The following is a 21,417-nucleotide window of genomic DNA, read 5'->3' as shown; positions in this document are numbered from 1 at the left end:
GTAGGGGTGGGCGAGGCAGGAGACTAGAGAGACTAGAGCGCCAACCCCGGTGCAATGCGGTCCCGCCTCACTTCCGGGAACCGCTGAGGGCGGCGCTGGACAAACTGTGCAAATAACGCTATTTGAAAAGTGCAGCGTGCAGTGGACTCAGGCGGGGAGGTAGGCAAGATAAAAGCAGTCAATACACAGCTCGCGCAAAGGCGACAATACAATAAGAAGAAAGAAGCTTGGAAAGCGCAATACGCAGTGTACCCCCCCTTCCATAGTAGTGCCCTCACTTCATGTTCTGTTTTGGAAACTAAATCTTGCGGAATTCAAAATTACATACTTTGAAACACGTATATCAAATGTGGGAGAGTCATCATTTTATACAGCAATGCCCTCCCTCAAGGTCAGCGGCAGAGTACCCCAGTTGAATGCATCCACTTTCAGTCTGTCTAGTTGTGGGTTAAGGTTTGTGCGTAAAAATTAACGCGGATTATGGTAAAGTGTATTCCCAAGTATAAGAAACTGCTCCTCACTATAGGAGCTGCGCAGGTTCTGGGGAGCCTCAGTTTATCCCCCGTCTATGGGAAAATAAATGATTTGGTCGAGTTCTTATGGTAACCAGAGTAGCTACTCAAGAGGTCGAATATTTGAAGGATCCTGTCAATGGAGAGGGCGGAATTGAACAGATGTCATAGGATATCATCTGCATATAGGGAAAAATGTTCCTCCCACTCACATCAACATCGCACTCCCCACACCAGTGGGTCCTGTCTGAACCACGTCACAAGTGGCTCAAGAGCGAGGGCGAAAAGCTTGAGAGAGAGAGGAGTGAGCCCCGTCTCGTGCCCTTGTGTAGGTCAAAGATTCGGGGGACTGCACCATTGACCCGTACCCTGGCCAGCGGCTCTCCTGATATAGTAGCCTTACCCATTCACAGAACCTCAGCCTGAGTCCCATTCTTGCCAGCGTAGCAAACGTATAGTTCCACTCTATGCTGTTGAACGTCATTTTGACTTTAAGGGACATACCACCACAGGGACTGTTCAGAGCCCCCCAGTTTCATGGAGCACTCTGAATATGCGCCGTAGATTCAGACGGGTGCTTCGCTGGGGCATAAAAACCGACTGATCAGGATGGATTAGCAATGTAATGACAATATGCAGCCTAGTCACCAAGATTTTAGTAAGTATCTTCGTTTCCACATTTAACAGAGGCCTATAGGAGCCAAAGTCCTTTAGCGGTTTGCCTTTCTTCTGCATAAAGACCGCCATGGCTATTAGTTGGTCTTTAGGCAGTAGCCCCTTATCACACGCTTCTTCAAATATGGCCCGCATGTGTGGGGCCAACGTGTCCACCATCCCTTTATTTAGTTCTACTGATAAGTCATTGTGTCAAGCAGCCTTCCCAGATTGTAAGTCTTGCAATGCTGCAGTAAGTTCATCTTCAGTTATGTTGGCATCCAATATCTTCCTATCGTCAGTGGGAAGAATACTTAGGGAGGGGCCTTCTGGAAATTAATGCAGTCGGCCATCGTTCTAGTCGTCGTTGACTTATACAACCCCTCATAATAGGTGGTGATTGTGTCTGCGATTAAGTGACTTGTTGTCTGGGCCACTCTCATCTCATCTAATCTCTTACCTCTAGGACCCAGGACCTGTCTTTAAGTCTCTAAGATCCTGTTGTCTAAGGCGCCAATATCTAAGTTCCCTCTTTCAAAACCCTAGCTTCTAAAGCCATGATCTCAGTCTCAATATCAGTGCATTTGAAGTGGTGTTCTTTCTTGGATATCCCTATTAATGCCTGAGCCTGTCCCCTTACTACAGTCACGAATGCCTCTCACAATACACACCTCGAGTCCACTGTTCCAACATTCTCCGTAAAGTATAACTCTGTACTCTCCCTTATCTTCTCTTTGAGGTCCCTGTCTTTCAGAAACCAAGGATCAATCAGCGGATGCAACAACACAAATTTCTGTGGGGGCTCCTACAATGTTACCCCCACTAGGGAGTGATCAGAGATTCCACTTGCATAATGCAATGCATTTCTAAATCTGCCAGTATACAAGTGATTAGTATATATATGATCAAGGCAGAAAAGCTGCCATGGGGCTCCGAGTAGTATATAAAGTGTTTTGTTTTGGGGTGATGGAACCGCCAGGAGTCCACCATCCCTAATGCCTCCGAAGAGGGTCTCAGGGGCTCACATTTAGTCAGTTATATTAAACGGATGTTGCGGGATTCAGTCGAGGTAGCAACTGGGCTATCTGTGCATGGCCATCTTGGTCGGTGGCTAGCCACACCCCTTTACTTTTTATTCAAAAATCCATAACTCTTGTTAAACTTATCTGATTGTCTTCGTTTTGGTGTCTAAATTTATATAAAAATCAGTTTTATTTTTATAAATTGGTGTTAGATTTCTTTATGAGTTGTGTCAATTACTTATTGTCCATGTTGGTACTCTGAAACGCTTAACACGTGTTCCTCTAGTAAAGCCAGACTGCTCTTTGCCATACTACCAGAACAGAGCTAAGAATTTATTATTGTGAATCCGAGGACTATCTTTGGGGTATCGTGAGAGTATCACATAGTGAAGCCCAACCAGCATCACTACATAAAACTCCACCTTCCTACATTGGTGTTACAGCGGTGGCACCCTGAACTTGTGTTTCGCAGAACTACTTGGTCATAAGTGACTTTTGCACAAGAAATCCACTATTGACTTTAGACTCGAAAATGTATTTAAAAATATTTTCTGTAATTTTTAAATTGGAATTCCAGGGCTCTGTGTAGACCTCTTCGCCCCCCACCCCCTTCCTATAGTAAATCAAAGACTTTGAAAGTTAGGAAAACAATGTAAAGTTTTTTTATGTGTTAAAAAAGGCCCAACTTTTACGTAAAAAGTTAGGCACAATGGAGGCTGGCAAGAAACTCGACCTGTATGTCATCCCAGTCCTGAAGATCAGTGATCTATGGGTTTTGTGCAAAGCTAGAGGCATTAGCTACAGTGTAATATCCAGAAAGGAGGACCTTGAGAAAGCCCTCCGCTCCTATGAAAAAGAAACAATTAGAGAGGGAGACCTTGAAGAGGGTGAGGACGAGGCCTTAACCCACATTGAAGATGATGGGGAAGAAGGTGAAGCCCACACATCTCTACCCTTTCCTAGACCCCATTACCAGCAGGAAGTGACAAAAGTCACTCCAGTAGACTGGTAAGGTAGTAGGAAGCCCTGAGGAAGAGCTTGATCTCCTCTCAGTAGAGGAAAAGAAGATTGAACTTGAGTAAAGGAGACTAGCCCTTGAGAAAGAAGGGTCAAGATGGGCTTAAGGCACAAAGGTAATGGTGGTAGCAACTTCAATAGGGAAAAAGAGGAAGCCTTTGACCCTACGATCCCCCAAAAGGATTGTCCCCAAGTTTAGTGATGATATTGACAAATGGTTTGCTGCTTTTGCGAGGGCCTCCAAAATGAGGAGGATACGTCACCAGTACTGGGTCTCTTTACTGTCGGAGTTATTCTCGGTGAAGGGCAGAGATAGACTTATGACCATTATTTAGGATATCGTATTGGTATATGAAGGAGACCTTGATAGGATTTGGAGTCACCACAGAAGAGTACAGACTGAAGTTTAGGGGCACCCGTAAAGGTCAAATCCAGACATGGGTGGACTTTGTGGACTCTTCAGTCGGAGCATTAGAAGGCTGGATAAAAGGCAATAAGGTAGACACTTACGATGGGCTGTACAGTTTAATTATAAAAGAGCACATTTTGACTAATTGTACCTCAGAGAAATTGCATCAGCATTTCGTGGATTCAAAGTTTTCTTCTCCCAGAGAGCTGGGGAGGACAGCTGACAAATGGGTCAGAACCAGTGTGTCCATAAATACCTGTGGTGGGAGAGACCAGAAAAAGTGCACTCAGACTTCCCAGCTGGGGAAAGATGTGAGCCACAACAAAGATAACAAGCATTGGCAAAGACATTAGGTCTCGCCTCCGCAAGAGCTACTGCTTTAGTTTTTTTAGCTGTTTTGTGAAGCAATGTGGTTGTACTCTGTTTAAAGTCTTATTCAAATTGCTATGAAACGGCCATTATTGTTTTGTCATTTATTAATGCATGAGGGATGGTATGAGCTTTGAATTAAAATGTGAAATGTTGGGGAAGTAGCAACACGAACAACGGCTGTCTTAAAACAATTATGATATAGTGACAAATGCACTTTTTAGGTCTCAGCCTGCGAAAGACTGCGCACATGCGCAGTCTTGCTTGCGAGATTTAATGAGATAGGGAGAATATCACTAGTAAGGTTAAGCCCCGCCCCTCTTCTACATTGGCTGGCCTCCTAAACTGAGGACAGCCATTGGAGAAGATGTCCTAGTGACGTTCTTCTTTCTCTTTAAGCCCCGTCCTTTTCAGATTGGGTTCCTTGACTCACTGCTGAAGTAAAAGGTTTCTTATCTTCTTTATGGGTTCAGATGGCCCCATAAAGAAGATAAGGAACCTTTTTATGCCAGCAGGAAGTCCGGGCGACCAGTCTGAAAATGACTGGGCTTACAGACAAAAGGCTGTTCCCCAATCCCCATGCTTAATTTTAATGTCAGTGCGAAACAAATGCTTCTGTTTTGGATGAAGAACAACGAGCGAGCACAGGAGTTCAGTTTGACCCGCTCTTAAAAGCTCTAGTCTAGGCTCCGGCAGAATTCTTAAGTAACCAGGACCCGATCCATTTCACGCATGCGCCGAGCTAGCTCGTTTGTCCCTGAAAAACATTGTAACGTCTGAGTGGGAGACTCCAGTACTCTGAGCGAACGAGCATACCGCTGTTTCTGGGCTCTGAGAAGGTCTTGGGAACGCATGTGTGAGGCTGTGCTGGCCGTGATCAAGGTTGCACACGTAGTATCTGGAACGTGATTCTGCGTAGTGCGTGCGGGGTGGCAGCTGCCGGGCCCAAAGACAACGAGAGCTGCAGCCAGAGAAAACTATACCCAAGAGCCGATACCAGTAACTCAGGAAGCCCGCACCCTTAGAACCCCTAGTAACTTCAGAATAGAGCACAGCATGCTTCACACAGAGGCCGTGGAACGGGTGGAGCTGTGCGAAAGTCTGCTGACCTGGGTGAGTAATAGATGCGAGCGTAGCCCTGTTCAACCTACCAGAGCAGACACCAGAACGTCAACTCTCCAAGCTGACAGCCACACCCGCCCCCAAGCACAATGACAGCCCTCCTGTAACCCAACATTGTACTCCACATTAAATCGCCTCTAAACTTGCAGCCTTCACTGCCACCCAGAATTAAATTAACCCTTAACAGTCAATCCCCACCCAAAATGTAATTATCCCACATCTATATTAAACTGCAACATTGACTCACCACCCCCTAATCCGACTGACTCACCACCCCCTAATCCGACTGACCACTCCACCACGAATCTCTTCTAAACAGCTGCTTACTCCATCTGGACAGGACCAACCTACAAGACCAGCTGGAGAAGTCCGACGACTACCCTTTCATCAACTGCCCGAAACCAAACCACTCCCACTAATATATAACTAACATACCTTAGCATTAATCTGCAGCATATAACAGATCATCCTCCTGCATCTGTCAAACACCCTTTTAAGTTTATTTTGCAACCGCTGCTTCTGTCAAGCACCACTTGCAGTTTATCTGGCTAGTCTTCTGCGGTATTTATCCAGCTCCTCCGCTGTGTGTAAGCTATCAGTTTTATATCTAACTGCTCCATACTTGTTTTACTGAACCACTGAACCACCGAACCGCCCCCCCTACTTCCCGCCATGCACATCTCACCACATTCAACTGCTTTGATGTCGAACAACCCCCTATATTGAACTCCCACAAGTCAACGACCAACCCCCGCTTTTAAGCATAAAGGCACCAAAAGCCCCCCAGACTACACTGCCTATCAGCCCCTTCTCCAGTAGTTTTAGATCTTTGATCTCTTCCCTGACATATCTGTTTTCAAGTTACAGTAAAGACAAATCGAGTGCATGACTATGCAGATTTTTATTGAGATTAATTTTGTTGCGATTCCATGGCCTTTGACGTAAAGTTGTCTGTTTATTCATGTGATTCTTTAGCGTTCTATTTTGCAGTATAAACCATGAGAAAAGATTGGCTGGTCAGAGGCTGATACTGCACCTATATCTCTCAATAACATTTGATTAAATAAATCTGGTTCCTTTCACGTTTCTCTACCAATGTACTACCAGTACACAACGCATGGATGGTAGCTGTCTGTCCTCGGTCTTTTTCTCAATTAGGGTATTTACTCTTGTTTTGCTTTTCTTATGTTCACAAATTACGTCTTGCCCTTCCTCTTTTTGGGGGGTGATAATGAAAGCGGGCACATGATGACAGAACACATCACATCACACGTATGTAAAGAGCTAGCCTGTTCCCAGAGTTTCATGGACCATGCATAACGTTGATACAGCCGCACAATAACCCGCCTCCACAAGCCGCACTTTGTCGTCGATCAGGGGCTCTTTTCCGGCATGTTCACTCGCCGCCCGTACTGGGGGGTGTTTTGTTTTGCTTGTTGCAGTGTTTTCACATTGTGCTGCTGCAAGACACGGGGCACGTCACTGACTAGAATTGTGCACACTATAAGATGCACGAATGTGCGCAGAGGGGCACCCTGGCAGCTCTGTAGGTGAACAAGGGATGAAAGGGCCTTCACCTCTCTAGACGCTTATGGATATGAGCTCCTCCATAAACCTTTGTATACATTTGTGTTTACATCACTTAGCGGCGACCTGGAATGTATTTTTACCCTGCTCCACACAGCCGCACAATAACCTGCCTCCACAAGCCGCCCTTTGTCGTCCATCAGGGGCTCTTTTCCAGCATGTTCACTCGCCGCCCGTACAGGGGGGTGTTTTGTTTTGCTTGTTGCAGTGTTTTCACATTGTGCTGCTGCGAGAGATGCACGGATGTGCGCAGAGGGGCACCCTGGCAGCTCTGTAGGTGAACGCGGGATGAAAGGGGGAGTAGTTTTTGTAGTGCTACTGTACGCGCTTGCAGTGCTCCTGTACAGCTCTTGCAGTGCTCCTGTACGGCTCTTGCAGTGCTCCTGTACTGCTCCTGCATCGCTCTTGTAGGGCTCCTGTGCTGCTCTTACAGTGTAGTGCTCCTGTACTACTTTTGTAGTGCTCCTGTACTACTTTTGTAGTGCTCCTGTAGTGTTTTTGCAGTACTCTTATGTGCTGTTGTGAATTAGTGCCCAGACATTTAAAAGGGAACAAATAGAAATCTTCATCTGCTAGAAATGACCGTGCTCATCTTTGCTCTTTACTTCAAAGGAAGTTGGATTCACAAAGACACGTAGAAGTTCTTAATGAGCACCCCTCTTACTACTCTCTCGTCCTCATGACGGATGTGGCGAGGTTCTAGCTCCCCCACAGCTAAGCACTGTCAGCCTCTGAGCTGGAGTGAGACCCGCTACAAGTAAACCACCCCGTCCCAGAATGGGAGTCCCGCAGTCCACAGGACGCCTCAGGACTCCTGTGCGTCAGTCGGGCAGTGACTGAAGCGTGGAACCCCCTCTTCTGGGGACAGCACTGTGAAAGGTATATTGGGTCCTGTTCTCAACTTCTCACTCCAAAAGATTTCGAAATGCGAACGTTTGTTTGGTTTTGTTGCTCGGAGCGAGGTGTGATGTCAGCAGTCCTCCTGCCACCCTTGGCAGGCCGGGCCCGCTGGTCCGGAACGCTGAAGCTCGTGGTGTGTTATTCTACCACCGGGGGACTTTTGACGGTTTGCCAATCCTTGGGTAATACTAACACAAAAGCAAAATTCTTTCACTTGAAGTGGCTTCCCGCTTCTAATCCTACACACATTTTGATGATGTGTGTATATCTAATTCATTCACACATATATATGTGTGTGTAGCTCTGTGTGTGTGTGGCTCTGTGTGTATGTGTGTGTGTGTGTGTGGCTCTCTGTGAGTGTGTGGGGGGGCTCTGTGTGTGTGTGGCTCTGTGTGTGGCTCTGTGTGTGGGTGGGCTCTGTGTGTGTGGCTCTCTGTGTGTGGGTGCAAATGCAATAGGTCTCGCATTTGCGAAAGATCAAGCTATTGGCATTGTAAATGACAATGCCATTTATTTATCTGTTTTCAAAACCAACACATAAATACAAATGTTGTCATATACAATGCCAATAGCTCTAACTTTTGCAAAGGGGAGACCGTTGCATTGTAAATGCTTGTTTATGGGTGGTTGGCGGTGGTTAATAGAGAGAATGGGATGGGTCTTGGTAGGTAATAAATCAGGTGGATAATGGGTTGTGTGTTAGTAAGTACCCCTCATGTTTAGTGGAAAGGACTTTAATTTATGGAATAATTTAATTTAAAGTGATGGAAATGGTGCAAATTAATTAATGTGCGCGTGGAAAAAAGATTAATGAAATGTCCCCCGTTTGATTGTAAGTGTAGACAGATGGGAAGTACATTTAAACAAAATCTTAATGTATACGTAATGCGACAGAATGTTCTTCTAACAGGCAAGCAGGTCTCCTAATGTGATAACGTGTGTTTGAGCTAAGAATGGATGCAATTTGTTTTTAACAGCACAGCAAACGTGTGTCCTTGAAGCTTGTTTTTGGCACAGTAAAGTTGAAAATGTAACTTAGGTTGTGGTTGAGGTGCAGTCGCAAATATTGTTAAAAGCTGTCTAATATAACAAATGAAAAGCAGCATTGTCCGTGGTACAATAAAGGCAAATTAAAGCTGGTTGTAAATGTTGCCCTCTTGGCCGCTTTTCTGGACCCCCAGAAGCTGAAATAAGTGAAGGGTAAAATGTTCCTGTGTACCTTCCACACGTCTTGTGCTTTTGCAATCACAGCTATTGTTTAAAGCTGTCTAACAAAAGAGTTGGAAGGCAGCATTGTTCGAAAGGAGTAAAAACTTAGATCCTGGTAGAGGTGCAATCGTGAATGTTGTTTAAAGCTAACATAACCAATGAAAGGCAGCGTTGTACAAGGTGGAATAAAGGTGAATAAAGAAGCTCTCACATGGAAGGTCCGTTTCACTTGAGATAAGAAAATTTGCTTTCAATACTGCTGCTTTCATTTGCAATATTAAGGGGGGGGTGTATTTGCTCTGTTTTATACATGTCCACATTAATTTCTTGTCATTGGGGTGCAAATAAGTTGTGACATCGCTGGGACTTGATTGAGGTTTCCCAGCTTCAAAGGCCACAGCTCTGCACATAACAAAACACATAGCAATGCGGGTCTCTTTATTTGTAGATCGCTGGCCTTTGAGCTGGGGAATCAGTAAAAATCCAGTAAACATGATGAATTAAATTTCCCCCATGGAGAGAGCATTGGAACCACATTTTCTTATCTCAAAGGAAATGGATTGTGACAGATAAATGTGATACTGTGTGCTTAAGAATAAACTCATGTGCAAGGTCCATTAAACATAAACGCAGGCAAATGAAAATGGTTTAAAACAAGACCCTGATTTTTGGGAACTGGTTTAGTCTCTCTATGCGAGAAAACGAAAAAAAAAAGACATTTGGTTAAAAATCCTATAACATAAAGAAAACAATTGTGCCATGTCAAAAAAGCAGATAGCCTCTCCTGTCACAAAAAAACCTCCCCTGTCACAAAAAAACATCAATTTCAAAAGAGAAAATGGCTTCTTTGATGTTTGTGTGGCACAGTAAAACATAACTACAGATGGCAAGAAGTTAATCTAGGAAGAAGAAAAACAAGCACAATAAACCTGTGCGTTTCTTTTTCAGAAATCTGAGCATTGCTCTGAGGCCCTGTGCTTAGGCCAAGTGACAAGGTTTGTTTGCCTGAGCTGTCCATATTTTAGATTGTGAGGCTTCAGAGACGAAGGCACAAGTCGGGGGGGGGGGGGGGCTACAGTAAAGGGAGAGGTGGGGAGTGAATGGGAGAAGGCAAAAGGGGACTCCACCACAGTAAAAAGGAAAATGTTTAAAACTATTCGCGTTGGGTGAGCAAGATGTTTTAAGGTTTAAAAAGCAAACACAACCTGCCTTGCAGACATAAAGCCAAGCTAATAAAAATAAATTATGATGTTTTAAGAGTACAAAGGCGACACACTGCTGTATAAGAGAACATACTAAAATAACACTATGATAATGAAAGTTGTTTGGAAGCTTTTAAAAGTTAACACACGCAGTCTTACAGTGAGAATTTTTTTTAATGCATGTTGTTTCAGAGCTTACAAAAGGCTACACATGCTGCCCCTTTAAAAAAACAACCATGAATCAATTAAAATGAAAGATGTTATATAGATTTAATAAAAAGGCGAGACGCTGCCTTGCAGACAGAAAAGAAAGAGCTTTAAAAAGCAGACACACACTGCCTCTATAAACAAAAATATAAGATGTTATACTGATTTAAAAAGGCGAGACACGCAGCCTTGCAGTAATAGCTTGAAAAAGGCGACACTTGCTGCCTTAAAGACAGAAATCAAATAAATAATAATAAAAAGGCAACATATACCTGAGGTTTTAAAGCTTTACTGATGACACACAAACTCCTTGACGTTGCAAACCGAAAGCAAATAACTAACAAGAGGTTTTAAAGCTTTACCGAGGACACACTAACAAAAGGCTAGCTTCCAGAAACACTTGCAGAAAGCAAAGAAAAACAAACCTACAAGCAACAAAGTATAAGGCTACAAGTAACCAGGCCATGCTCTTTGGGAGGGAAGAAGATCGCGAAAAGGAGGGGCATTTATGAGAGAATGACCACATACAAGCAAGCATTTACAAATGACACTCGGCATTACAAATAAAAAGCAATGGCCGGACTGTAGCCCACAGAGTGTAAACAACATATCTCGAAGAGATAGTGCAATCGATGTGTAGGTGAAACCTAAAAAGGAGTTCTCAAAAAGACCCTAAAGTTATTTGCAGACCAAAGGTAGGGCTTATTAAAATAAGAACTGGGACTCAGCAAAGGCTTCTGGGGTATGTCATGGCCATCCTAAAGCAGTATATAAGAAAGGAGATGCAGCATGCTATAAAAAAAGTCTCCAGTGGTGGGCAATCCAAGGGATTGGCTAGCGTAAGAGTGGGGATGGGAGTGCCCTCTGGAGAGGCACAGGTTGTACTGAAGATACTTTAGTTTATCTGGGTGGGGAGGATATTGAAGCCCTGGAAGTGTTGCCTCCAAGCCTGGATAAGTACAGGCGAAGAACAAAGATCAATAGGAGTGAGTTAGAAGCTCTGAGAGATACTGGGGCCAGTGTCACTATGGTGGCAGCTAGACTAGTGTCCCCAGACCAAATGATACCTGATGTTAGTCACCAGATGACCTGTGCTGACAATGAGACTAAGCTCCATCCAATGGCCTTAATAAGCGTAGAGTGGTTTAGGTGTTATTGGCTCAAAGAAAGTGGTTGTGTCCCTTGCCATCCTAGTGGAGTGTCTTTTGGGAAATAGTCCGGAAACCTCTGCTTGGGCAGAAGTGGAAAGTAAAGCTCATGCAGAAATGCTGGGTCTCCCTGAGTGGGTGTGTGTGTTACCAAAAGCAACACATCTCGGAAGTCATGGGAGTGTGGAGCCTGAAATATTGGACAAGGCTTCCAAAGCACGAGAAAGGCAAGAAGTCTGCTAAGGCAGCTTCAAAGAGACTACAGGCCCAGGGGGAGAGTTCTCCTGAGGGAGTCTAGCCAGACCTTGCAGACCTCCTAAGTTCAGGAAGACCCTCCAGAGAGGACCTATGCCAAGGTTAAAAGTCATGCCCAACTCTTGAAGGTTGTAAGGAACAAGCTGCAAGGCAAGGAGAGGGAGATGTCAGTGTGACCCACAGGGTCTACTGGGAAGATGGGCTTCTGTATACTGAAGCCAGGGACCAGGGGCAGCTAGGAGAGTGGTGATCACCCTAGTGTACAGAGAGTAAATTGACATCCCCTCCCACCCCCCATCTGGACATCGGGGACAAACCATAACCTGGGACAGGTTGGTTGCCCATTTTTATTGGCCCCAGATGTCTGAAAAAGTGAGAGTCTTGTTGCACCTGTTCCACCTGTCAAGCCAATGGCAGGACAGGGGTACAACCAAAGGCTCCATTAATTCCACTTCCAGTGGTTGGGACTCCCTTTGAGAGGGTATTAATTGACATGATAATGGGCCTTCCCAAAAAACTCAGAAGGAAATAGGATGTCCTATTACCTTGCCTCTTGTTTGCATACAGAGAGGTGCCACAGAAGGGGGTTGGTTTCAGCCCATTTGAACTTCTGTTTGGCCACCTCGTAAGGGGTCCCCTAGGTTTGCCGAGGGAAAGATGGGGGAAACCTCTCAAAGAGCCCAAACAAGACATAGTGGACTATGTACTGGGCCTGCGTTCACACGTGGCTGAGTTGATGAAGAGGGCAAACAAACAACTGGAGGCCATACAGGAGCTAATCGGGCACTGTTATGACCAAATGTCCATGATGTGGACACTTGTGACAGCCTCCCTGTCAAAAACAAAATATACAAACTGTCTGATCATTTCAGAGTATGCATCTAAGCTGAGGTAAGCAAGATGCTATAGGTGATTGAACCCTCTGACAGTCCCTGGGCCAGACAAGTGGTTGTGGCTCCCAAACTCCAAAGGTGGAAAACCAGAGATAAGGTTCTATGTAGATTACAGAGGTTTGTCACTAAAACTGATGCACACCCCCGTACCAAGAGCTGATGATAAGCTGGGTGTAGCCACTGTTTTGAGTACCTGTGTTTTGACAACCGGGCACTGGCAAACTGGACCAGGGAGCAAAGGAGAGATCCACATTTTCAACCCCTAAAGTCCAAAAGACATCCAAGTGATGCCCTTTGGACTGAAAATGCACTTGCCACTTCCCAAAGGTTGGTGAATCGAGTTGTTTCAGGTCTGGACAACTTTACCTCAACATATCTGGGTGATATTACTCTATTTAGTTCCACCATGGAGGATCACCTGGTCCACCTAAGGGGAGTTTTATAGGCCCTACAGCGGGCAGGCCTAAATATCAAGGCCAGTAAGTGCCAGACAGGGTAACGCGCTGTTGTTTATTTGGGCCACCTCGTAGATGGAGGCCAAGTACGACCTCTCCAACCCAAGATCCAGACCATTCTGGGGTGAAAGGCTCTCAAGATCCAGACCAGAGTCAGGGCTTTCCTTGGCATGACTGGGTACTACAGGAGGTTTGTGAATGGGTATGGGGTCATTTTGGCTCCAATCACTCAACTCCCCTCTAAAAAGCAGCTTAAGAAGGTCAAGGCAAGAGGGTATGTGCTCAGCACCTGTCCTCAAGGTCCCAGACTGTAGAAAGGAGTTCATTGTCCAAAAAGATGCTTCTGAGCATGGGATTCGGGCAGTATTGTCTTAAACAAATGATGAGGGCCAGGATCAACCAGGAGAGCTAGAGTGCTATTGAGAGTGAGGCCTTTACTGTGGTTTGGTCCCTGTAGAAGGTGAGACCATACTTGTTTAGGACTCACTTCAAGGTTCAATCCAACTAGAGGCTTCTCAGGTGGTTGATGCAGACGAGAGGAGAGAACCCCAAGTTGTTTCGGTCGTTCATTTCCCTACAGGGTATGGACTTTTTACTGGAACACTGACCAGGATTGACCATGCCAATGCAGATGGCCTTTCCAGGTTTTTCTACGTAATCAATCAAGGATTTATAGCGTGCACTACTTGCCTGTAAGGATCTCACTAAAACAATGAGAACTACTAGGGGGATAAGTTAGTTGCTCGTCACCTCTCCTCTGGGGAGTGGCATGTAGGAAAGAGTTATTTTTGTATGGTCACCCCCCACATAATTTTTTGCCGCAATGCTGATGGTTATGACATGCTGCCCAGGCCCCAGTGTGCTTGCCCTAAAACCGATGCATGTGAATTGGTAACCCCTACCTGTAAGTACCTATAAGAAAGAGGCTGCAAAGGGGCCTGGGGGAGCAATCCGTCAGAACCCAAAAGGGGACTCCACTCGGGGGGTCTCGGGCCACAGAGACACCGTTGGTTTCAATAGACAGGCTGGGGAACTTGGGTGCATAGGTGTTTTGTTCGATGGGTTGTTGAGTTTGAGGCTCCCACAGTTCTCGGTGCACCTGCAGAAAATGGAGAAGAAACGCAGCAAGACGCCTTCTGGCTTGGAGTTGGCCTCTGGAGAAGTCCCTGGGCGTGCAGGTTGCTTGCAACAGCATTGTTGTAGGGTAGCTCCTGAGGTTCTTGGTGTCTCCAAACTTGGTGTGAAGACTGATCTGACCCCCTAGAGCATGGTAACCTCTTCTTGGGTGGCTGCTGCATCAGTGGACCCGGTGGTCAGCAGATGGGTGTACCAGACGTTGCGGTGGTGCCTGCAGGTTGCAGAGAAGTGGCTCGTCCACTTCAAGGGAGATGCTGGCTGGTTGATGAAGTGCTGGAAGCCTTCTGAAATGTTTGGAAGATGCACAGCTGCAGGACGAGTCAGGTCTGGGCGATTGTCTGGATCGGAGCAGCCAGGCAGGGTTTGGCACAAAGTCCACAGCTATCCTCTATTGTCACTTTCTGTGGCTCTTCTTTGTCCTTCTTTTGGAGTCTGTCTATTCGGGGTTCCTAGTGTCACTGGGCCACCTAAATACTGAATTTTGGGGCGTTAAGGGGCATGAAGGGTAGTAGCCAAGGTACTTATAGTTAGGCTCATGCCTCATCTGACAGCTGTCATTTCTACTGTAAAATTTGATATCATATAAAGTACTTATCCGATTATGAAGTTCCTGGTGTTACAAATGATATAAAAACATATATGATTTCTCTAAATTGGTCATTTATTTACTGTGTTCAACAAATGCTCAACACTACCCTCTGATAAGCCTAAAGTGCATAGTGTACTTAAGTTTGGTACCCTACATAAAAAGTCAGCTTCCTACACCTTAGATGAGTTATTGTTTGCTTTTGTCATTTCCTATTTTGATCAGCGCAAGAAACTAAATTTAAGTTATCCATCTTACTTTCGCTTTTCTGGATGAAGAGTGGGCCATAAAGAAGGTGAAGAATTATATTTTTATTGAACTATTTGCTGCTGATATTCAAATAAAAGTGGTTTTATTTCATGGTTTAGTAAGTAGTCAGGCTTCCGGCCGCTTGAGCCATTATGTGTCCTGCTTCATCCCTTACAATTTAAAACATTAATTTGGATTTGGGACCAATAATAATTTTTGATAACTTTTCACAATGTAGCCTGTAGCACAACGGCTCCAAGAAGACAATGTGGTGTTTTGGGTCCCGTGCGCAGTGGTGAGTACATTGTGAGTGTGTTTTAAATACCTCCTGCTTGTCTCTCTTACCAGAGTCCGGACTGTGGATGAACTGGACCAGCGATACATCCTGGTGCCGGAGAAGGTGAAAGATGCGTACCTCGTCCAGCTGATCCAGAAATTTCAGGATGAACATGAAGACTGGTCAATTATGATCTTCACCAATACCTGCAAGTGAGTTTTTGCAAACTCTGAGACATTTCAGGACTCATGTGGTCTTATGTTTCCTTTTGGGCTATAAAAAGGGATCATGACCCAACAAATTGATGGGAAGTTGAGATATTTTTGCTTGATCGAGAGTTGAAAGGAACATTTGTATTGGTGAGCAAAAAAGTGGAGGGACCATGACAAAAAGGGGCACTTTCCTGCAGTAGCCAATTGGCTTCATAACCATGTCCCAGAGCTCCTAATACAACTAAAAACAAGGCAGTGGAACTCTGCTTTTGTGGAGCACATTAGGTAGCCCACCTTATGGGTGTGACTGGCCAGGTAGTGCAACATGCTTACTTGCATAGATAATTTGTAGCCTGTCCTGGTGCCAAATGGGCCCCAGGGCAGGGGGTGGCATCTCCCAGGTCTGGAGGAAGCGGAGGTTGCATATCGAAGGTGGCAGGGGATTTGAAGCCCCTGGCCTTGGCATGCAGATTCACTTATCATCCGGCTGGAGGAGGTGATAACAACTGCTCCGGAGCAGGCATTGTTTCCAGACCTTTGAGAGTGTGGGCTCTCACCTCCATGGGGTCAGAAACGTGTCTGTGGTGGCAGGCTGGTTTTTACCAGTCAGCCAGCACACCAGAGGACTAGTAGGTTTTCAGGAGGCACCTCTAAGGTGCCCTCTGGGTGCATGTCATAATAAATCTTGTACAGGCAACAGGGCAAATGTATTAAGACAAAGTGTTTTATACCAAACACCATAGGTTTGAATAAAGCCATCGCAATGACCAGTGCCAAGTACATATACTGAAGATGGCTTCCTTGTTCACTTCTACCATCTAGCAATTGAACTAGACAGCACAGGGGCATAGCTGCTCACCCAGATATGCCCTCACATGTGAGTGTAGCCAAGATAAGATGTTTGATACCAAACTCCATAGGTTTCAGTGACACCATCACGTAGCTGGGTAACTCATAATGACCAGTGCCCAGTACAAGCCTTCAAGATGGCTTCCTTGATCACTTGCAATGTCTAGTAATCGAACTAGACATCAAAGGGGCATATCTGCCCTTGCAGATATGTCCTCGCATGTAATATAATGCACCCTGCCATGGAGCTCTAAGACCTGCTGTAGGGGTGACTTACATATGCTACATGCAATATCTTTGTGTATGGCACAAGCGTGTCAGTTTACAAAAACCACACAAGTTGTACTACCTGATCAACAGCTGCTCTTGCCTAATAGTTAGAGTAAAAGGGTGTCAACAGTACCCGGTAGGTCTGACATCAGGGTAGAAGCCATTATGATTGAGGTTTCTACTGCCTAAGTCAGCGCCGATCATGCCTACCCATCTCTACCGGGTCCGGCTCTGTCTAACTATTAGGCAAGAGCATGTGTTGATCAGGTAGTACAACTTGTGTGCTTTTTGTAAACTGACACTCTTATAGGTCATGTTTCTGTAGATAGTAGTTTTTGATATATTAGGTCCTGAAGAATCTCAGTCAATGAACCTTAAGCGAGAAACATGTTGACCACACCCTTCACATCGTAGTACTGTATCGCTCCTGGAAACCTAAGTTCCAGCGAATACAGACTATTCTTGATTTTATTTGCGGCAGAGGACCACCAGAATAAAATTGTTTTCCGGTACCTTGTGCCTCATTTTATCCTCACCCACACCATCTACTCTGTCCTGGCCCCTCACCCACACTTCACCCATAGGCAGTTAGATAAAAGATCTCCGATAAAGAGCCCCTCTTTGAGGTGTGCCCGTTGGGTATTGCACCGCTGACCCAATGAGGAGCATTGCCTGTGATGAAGCATGACACTCACAAGGGTGTGTGAGGCCATTATATCCAACACAATGGATACCCAGGGTTAGCTCTCCTTCGAGTACTACCCCCTGCACCTTAGTGACCGTCCCTCTCTTCTTTTAGGAACAGCCCAGTCTCCATTTTGTTGTCCACATTATCCAGGGCTGCGACTGTGGCTGGACCTTCCACTCATTCTCCTTGAGTGGTAATCGAAGCCCTACTGGATCACATTTGATCCTCCACCTCCCCTCCCTTTTGTTATAGAACTGGAGATTGAACAAAGGCTGCAGCCTAGAGGACGGAGATTCTTCAGGTGCGACCACCACTTCGAGAGGTAAATTGGGATCTTAGAGGATAGGTAGACACCCAGGAGTTGGGCACAGGGGGCCGTGGGCAGGAGTGTCTTTTGGTGTCGGGAAATCTTACCCTCAGCTGGTCACGTTTGGAGGGTTCCCTTGTTGTGAGGCTGCAGGCGTCGTCTGGTTAGTCGATGAGGGTCTTAGAGCACTGGAGTCCGGGTCAAAGTCGCCGTGGGGACGTCCTCGTGTCTTTGTTCACTTAGGCACATGTCTGGCTCAGCGGGTGCAGTGTGTGCTAGATTTGCGGGTTCTGGCTGGCACCAGGGGTTGTTGCAGTTCGAGCAGAACCACTGATCGTGGGAGTCCCTTTAGATGAGCAAGGCAGGCAGGTTCTCCAGGGTTTTCGAGGTTGCTGCCCGCAGGAGACCCCGGGGTTAAGCAGGAGCAGGTTCAAGGATCAACAGGCCTGTAGGGTTCTGGGTCAAGTCAGTTGGTGTTGTCCTCTTGTTAGCAGCTGCATGGCAGGTCTTATTGTTTCTTGTTCTTCTTGTTTCAAATCGGGGTCTGAGGTAGGAAGGTTCAGGGTGCCCCCAAATACAACATTTAGGGGTGTTCCAGGTAGGGCAAGGGCAGGGACCAGTGGGTCCCTGTCCTGGGGTGAGTACACCCCCTATCCTGCCACTCGCCATTGGGAGGGGGACAGGAGCCTAGCTCTGATTGGGTAGGGCTTCCCATCCTCAAGATGGCGGAAGCCCAGAGTTGTGTTTCACCTCGCCTCTCCCACCTGAGGGGTGGGGTTGGCAGAGGCTGGCACACCCCCTTTCCTCCTTTGGGTTTCCCGACGTTCTTCCCGTCAGAGTGGGGGTCAGAACACTTGGGGGCAAGTTGCAGAGTACAGCAAGTGGCCTGGAGAAGCTCAAAAAGTCGGCATGCCTTTGAATGTTCCCCCTGCCCATCCAGGGGGAGGAGACCTAGCACCTCACCCAGGATGTGCATTGTTGCAGGCCCAGGAGAGCAGGGGGCTCTCCACCCAGGGGTCCAGAAACATGTCTGCTGTGTGGCAGCCTCTCAGACAAGATGTGGACTGTAGGTTAGGTTTCAGGGTGCATCTCTAAGATGTCCTCTGTAGTGCATTTTATATGATATCCTACACTGGCAGCAGTGTGGGTTTAATGTGCTGAGAAGTTTAATATCAAACCTGTCAGTCTTCAGTGAAGCCATTATGGTGCTGTGGAGTTCTTAATGACAACCTCCCATCACCATATACTCTTAATGGCATCACTGCACTTACAGTGCCCAGGAATGGCCCTGGGTACTGTTGGGGCACAGGGCTCAGGCACCCGTGCCCACACCACTTGCATAGGGCACCCAGCTAGAGGGGTGACTGATGTATGCCAGGGCAGTGGGTTTGTGGGCATGGCACACAGGTATGTGTACCATGTCAACTCTGTTTAGTTCTGTACTTAGACACTCAGCCTGCAAAGGCAGTGTGTGTGTGTCAGGGCACAGGGCCCCTGAGGGTGGCACAATAAGGGCTGCAGTCCTTAGGGGTCTTCTCTGGTCACCATGACCTTGGTACCTAGGGTACCATTTACTAGGGGCTGATAGGTGGCCAGAGATGCCAATTGGGTTTTGTTTCAACACAGCTTTAGGGAAGGAACACAGGCCCTGGGCACCAGGTTGGCAGGAGCCCAGGGCACACTCAGTCATAGCACATCAGCAGTTAAGCAAAAAGTGGGGGCTTACCAATGCAAGAAAGATGGCACTTCTTACCCCCCCCGCCCCCCCAACGAAAGGTGATGAGACTAACCTTGCCCTAGGGAGTCTTCATTGTTTAAGTGGTAGAACCTGGAAAGTCCATCTGCATTGGCATGGGCAGTCCCTGGTCGGTGTTCCACTTCAAAGTCCATCCCCTGTAGGGAGATGGACCATCATAGTAGTTTTGGATTTTCCCCTTTCATTTGCATTAGCCATCTGAGAGGTCTGTGGTGAGTGTGAACCAGGAAGTGAGTTCCAAACAAGTAGGGTCTCAACTTCTTCAGCGACCAAACCACAGCAAAGGCCTCCCTCTCAATGGCACTCCAACGCTGCTCTCTGGGGAGTAGCCTTCTGCTTATAAAAGCAACAGGTTGATCTTGGCCTTCCTCATTGATCTGGGAGAGGACCGCTCCTATCCCTAGCTCAGAGGCTAAGAGTCTGAACTATGAACTGCTTGGAGTAGTCTGGTGCTTTTAGAATGGGTGCTGAGCACATTGCTTCTTTCAGGGTGTCAAAAGCCTTTTGGCAACTAACAGTCCAGGTGATTTTCTTGAGCATCTTCTTGGAGGCGAGTTCTGGAGTCACGATGGACCCATATCTCTTCACAAACCTCCTGTAGTACCCAGTCAAGCCAAGGAATTCCCTGACTTGGGTCTGGGTGGTTGGAGCTGCCCAGTCCATGATACTCTGGATCTTGGGCTGTAAGGGCTGTACCTGGCTTCCACCAACAAAGTGGCCCAAGTACACCACAGTGCCCTGCCCTATCTGGTATTTGGATGCCTTGATAGTTAGACCTGCAGACCTTGTAAAATCTTCCCAAAGTGGATCAGGTGATCCTGCCAGGTGGAGCTAAAGACAGCAATATCATCAAGATAAGCTGCGCTAAAGGACTACAACCCAGTCAGGACTTGATTTGCCAACCTCTGGAAGGTGGCAGGGGCATTCTTCAACACAAAAGGCATTACAGTAAACTGATAGTGCCCATCAGGTGTGGAGAATGCTGTTTTCTCTTTTGCTCCTGGGGCCATGCCAATCTGCCAGTACCCTGCAGTTAAGTAAACGGTACTGAGTAATTTGTCTGCCCCCAATTTGTCTATAAACGCATCTGCTCTTGGAATGGGGTGAGCATCTGTCTTGGTGACAGAATTGAGCCCTCTATAGTCCACACAAAACCTCATCTCTCTCTTTCCACCCTGTGGATGAGGCTTGGGGACCAGAACCACTGGGCTAGCCCAGGGCTCTCAGAGGGTTCAATAACCCCTAACTCCAGCATCTTGTTGACCTCCGCTTTGATGCTTTCCTTGACTTGGTCTGATTGTTGATAGATCTTGTTTTTGACAGGGTTACTGTCACCAGTGGCCACATCATGGGTACACCAGTTGGTCAGACCAGGGGTCAGGGAAAAGAGGTTGTGAGGCTGCAGGCGTCGTCTGGTTCGTCGAGGAGGGTCTTTGGGAACTGGACTCTGGGTCACAGTCGCCGGGGGGACGTCCTCGTGGTCTTGGATCACTCTGGCACGGGCCGGGCTCGGCTGGTGCAGAGAGGGCTGGATTTGCAGTTCCTGGCTGGCACCAGGGGTATTGCTGTTTGAGCAGAACCACTTCTCGTGGAAGTCCCAGTCTTTTGGAAGGTACAAGGCAGGCAGGTCCTCCGGGGTTTTCGGGTTGCGGTCCGCAGGAGACGCCAAAGTTTAGCAGGAGCAGGTTCAAGGATCAACAGGCCTGTAGGGTTCTGGGGCCAAGTCAGTTAGTGCCGTCTTCTTGTTGGCAGCTGCACAGCAGATCTTCTTATTTTCTTCTTCTTCTTCTTGCAATTGGGATCTGAGGAAGGAAGGTTCAGGGTGCCCCTAAATACTGAATTTGGGGGTGTTCCAGGTAGGGCAGGGACCAATGGGTCCCTGTACTGGGGTGAGTACACCCCCTAGCCTGCTCCTTTCCTGTGGTAGGGTGGCAGGAGCCTATCTCTGATTGGGCACGGCTCCCCATCCTCAAGATGGCCGGAGCCCGGAGTTGTGCTTCACCTCGCCTCTCCCACCTGAGGGATGGAGTTGGCATAGGCTGGCACACCCCCTTTCCTCATTTAGGGTTTCCTGCCGTTCTTCCCGCCAGAGTGGGGGTCAGAACTGGTGGGGGCCAGTTGCTGG

General features: G+C 46.9%; 1 protein-coding gene across 1 annotated transcript in view; it reads left to right on the top strand.

The window, feature by feature from the left end:
• The window catches only part of DDX49 (DEAD-box helicase 49), a 102,468-nt gene that overhangs the window by 46,598 nt on the left and 34,453 nt on the right, over window positions 1-21,417 (top strand). The window contains exon 6 of the mRNA XM_086946910.1: window positions 15,282-15,422. Coding sequence (XP_086803036.1) covers window positions 15,282-15,422 — 141 coding nt within the window. The remainder of the gene's footprint in view (window positions 1-15,281; window positions 15,423-21,417) is intronic.

The sequence above is a fragment of the Lissotriton vulgaris genome, chromosome 12 (assembly GCF_964263255.1).
Source record: "Lissotriton vulgaris chromosome 12, aLisVul1.2, whole genome shotgun sequence".
NCBI classification, from domain to species: domain Eukaryota; kingdom Metazoa; phylum Chordata; class Amphibia; order Caudata; family Salamandridae; genus Lissotriton; species Lissotriton vulgaris.
The sequence above is the reverse complement of the archived record's forward strand: the minus strand, read 5'-3'. Positions and strand labels throughout refer to the sequence as shown.